At 44.6% G+C, this 2838-nt stretch overlaps 1 protein-coding gene across 1 annotated transcript; it reads right to left on the bottom strand.

The window, feature by feature from the left end:
* Positions 1-2080: 2080 nt before the first annotated feature.
* Positions 2081-2360, bottom strand: SARC_12997 (hypothetical protein; the record flags this gene model as incomplete). The annotated part of the gene is made up of 1 exon (XM_014292884.1): positions 2081-2360. A coding segment is annotated over one exon (280 nt), but the record flags the coding sequence as incomplete, so codon positions are not given.
* Between the last annotated feature and the right edge of the window lie 478 nt (positions 2361-2838).

The following is a 2838-nucleotide window of genomic DNA, read 5'->3' on the forward strand; positions in this document are numbered from 1 at the left end:
TATGTACATATGATAGGATGAGTAGATGATTAATCATAGAGACCCGCGGATGCATGGGACGACAGAATAGAGTACAGTTGGGATGACAACTGGAGAAGGGAGCTCAGGGCATGTGTGTACTTGTACACATAGCTACCTACCAGTAACAGCGAGCCACCAAACATGAGGCAAAACAGCAGAGGTCAAGGGAATATAGTGCATGTGTGTACATAAACACATAGCTACCTACCAGTAACGACGAGCCACCAAACATGAGGCAAAACAGCAGAGGTCAAGGGATTATAGTGCATATGTGTACATACACATAGCTACCTACCAGTAACAACGAGCCACCGAACATGAGGCAAAACAGCAGAGGTCGAGGGATTTTAGTGCATATGTGTACTTTTGTACACATAGCTACCTACCAGTAACAACGAGCCACCGAACATGAGGCAAAACAGCAGAGGTCCTGCCAGGTCTGTATCGTCCATCAGATTGCTCTCGCCTGGTCGGATGGGATTGAGGGCCATAGCAGCCTGCACAGACGGGTGACCACTGGGTGAGTATTTGGTGCGGAGGATACTCAGACACACCACACGTGGTGGAGTGGGTCAAAGCACACCGAATGATACATATAAATAGAACCACTGGACGGTAACTTTAAATTGAATCACTGGACTGCACCTTTAAACAGAACCACTCACTAGACTGCACCTTTAAATAGAACCACTGGACTGCACCTTTAAATAGAATCACTGGACTGCACCCTCTAAACAGAACCACTCACTAGACTGCACCATTAAATAGAACCACTGGACTGCACCTTTAAATAGAACCACTGGACTGCACCTTTTAACAGAACCACTCACTAGATTGCACTTTTAAACAGAGCCACTGGACTGCACCTTTAACTAGACCCACTGGACTGGACCTTTAAACAGAGACACTGGACTGGACCTTTAACTAGACCCACTGGATTGCATTTTTAAATCGACCCACTGGACTGCACCTTTAAATAGTCCCATTCACTAGACTGCACCTTTAAATAGAACCACTGGACTGCACTTTTAAATAGAACCACTGGACGGCACCTTTAAATAGACCCACTGGACTGCACCTTTAAATAGAATCACTCACTAGACTGCACCTTTCTATAGACCCACTGGACTGCACCTTTGAATAGAACCACTCACTAGACTGCACCTTGTGTTTGATCTGGTCAAAGTTGATCTCCAGCTCTTCCAGCAGAGGTGGTTCGTTGTCGTAGCCAAAGGTCCCTTGCACCTCCTCAGGAGCCGTAGGCGCAGACATGCTTCCTGAATATATCTCTCCCCCTACAGAGACAGTAATGCGTTAGGACAAAGGAATGGATACTAATTCAGTCCATGTAACACCCACAGGAGTGGACTCGATGCTTGTGCATCTTGAGGCACCGATGCGTGCGTGTACACAGGTAGGTGTGTGAGTCGTACACAGCACACAGACTCACAGATACGTTACCTGACTGCATCATCCCTACCTTTGTGTGCACGTACGCACAGGTGAAAAGCCAAGAGTCAGGCCCACAACTCACAGATCAATCCTATAACATGCGACTACAGGCTATAGCTACATATCCAAAACATACACACAATAACACACAATAACACACAATAACACACAATAACACACAATAACACACAATAACACACAATAACAACACAATAACACACAATAACAACACAACAACGCACAATAACAACACAATAACACACAATAACTCCACTGCCAAATCTCTCTCCCCCCTCCCCTCCTTTTACTACCAGTATGTGGCGAGTGTGTGCCAAAGTGCTAAGGCGCGAGTGACCTGCACGAGTCTCCTGTGCAACACTACTCCTGAAAACCCTCAACCCTAAAACCCAAACCCTAAACCCGTCATTCGAACCACAAGAGAACAGCGTATACCTACCCATAATCCGCACATCCCATACATCGCTACGTACCCACTCAGGTAGTCTGCCCGTCCACTGCCAGATACACTACACCATGTGCACCGATACCCACACATCCACAACAGCGACACACACTAATAACATGTACATCCACACAAACAACATACCATACTGACCGCCTGCCATGCCCATCTGACCCGCCTGTGGCGAGGGTGCGCCGAAGTTCGGGGGCTGTTGTGTGCTGAAGTGATTTCCGAAGTCCTCGAACTGCAGCTCATTGCTTTGTCGTGACGTGTGTGAGGGCATTTGTGCACCCATTTGGGGGACAGGAGGTGCACCCATTTTGGTGGGTGACCCTCGTCGCGCTGGTCTTGCTGCTCCGTTCAGGCTGTTGTCCATCATCGGTATGTTGTAGTTCTGTTGATGCTGGTTGTTGAACCCGCCATCCTGATTGGTGCGTATGATCAGAACCAGACGGGATGAGTGTGTGTATACAAGTTGTCTGGGGCTTGATTAAACATAAGCAAACTTGTGTAGCGATACGGGTAGAACACGTGGATCAGAAATCCATGCACTCTGTCAGTTTGAATCCTAGACAAGGGGAGTGATACTAACTATGGGAAGCTTCAATACAATGTATATTCAATGCAAAGTACCATATTCCTGGTAGTGATCTGCTCTCCTAAATGCCATCCTCTCATGACCAGCAATTGGTAATTCGACTTAAAATAATTTTTCCAGAATAATATACATACACTATGTATATACAATATATATACACAATATATACACTATATATATATATATATATATATATAAATATATATATATATATATATATGCATGTATGTATGTATATATATTATATATATACATATATATATAAGTATATATATATATATATATGTAGTAGATATATATATAT

Source organism: Sphaeroforma arctica (assembly GCF_001186125.1).
Source record: "Sphaeroforma arctica JP610 unplaced genomic scaffold supercont1.2793, whole genome shotgun sequence".
NCBI lineage: Eukaryota > Ichthyosporea > Ichthyophonida > Sphaeroforma > Sphaeroforma arctica.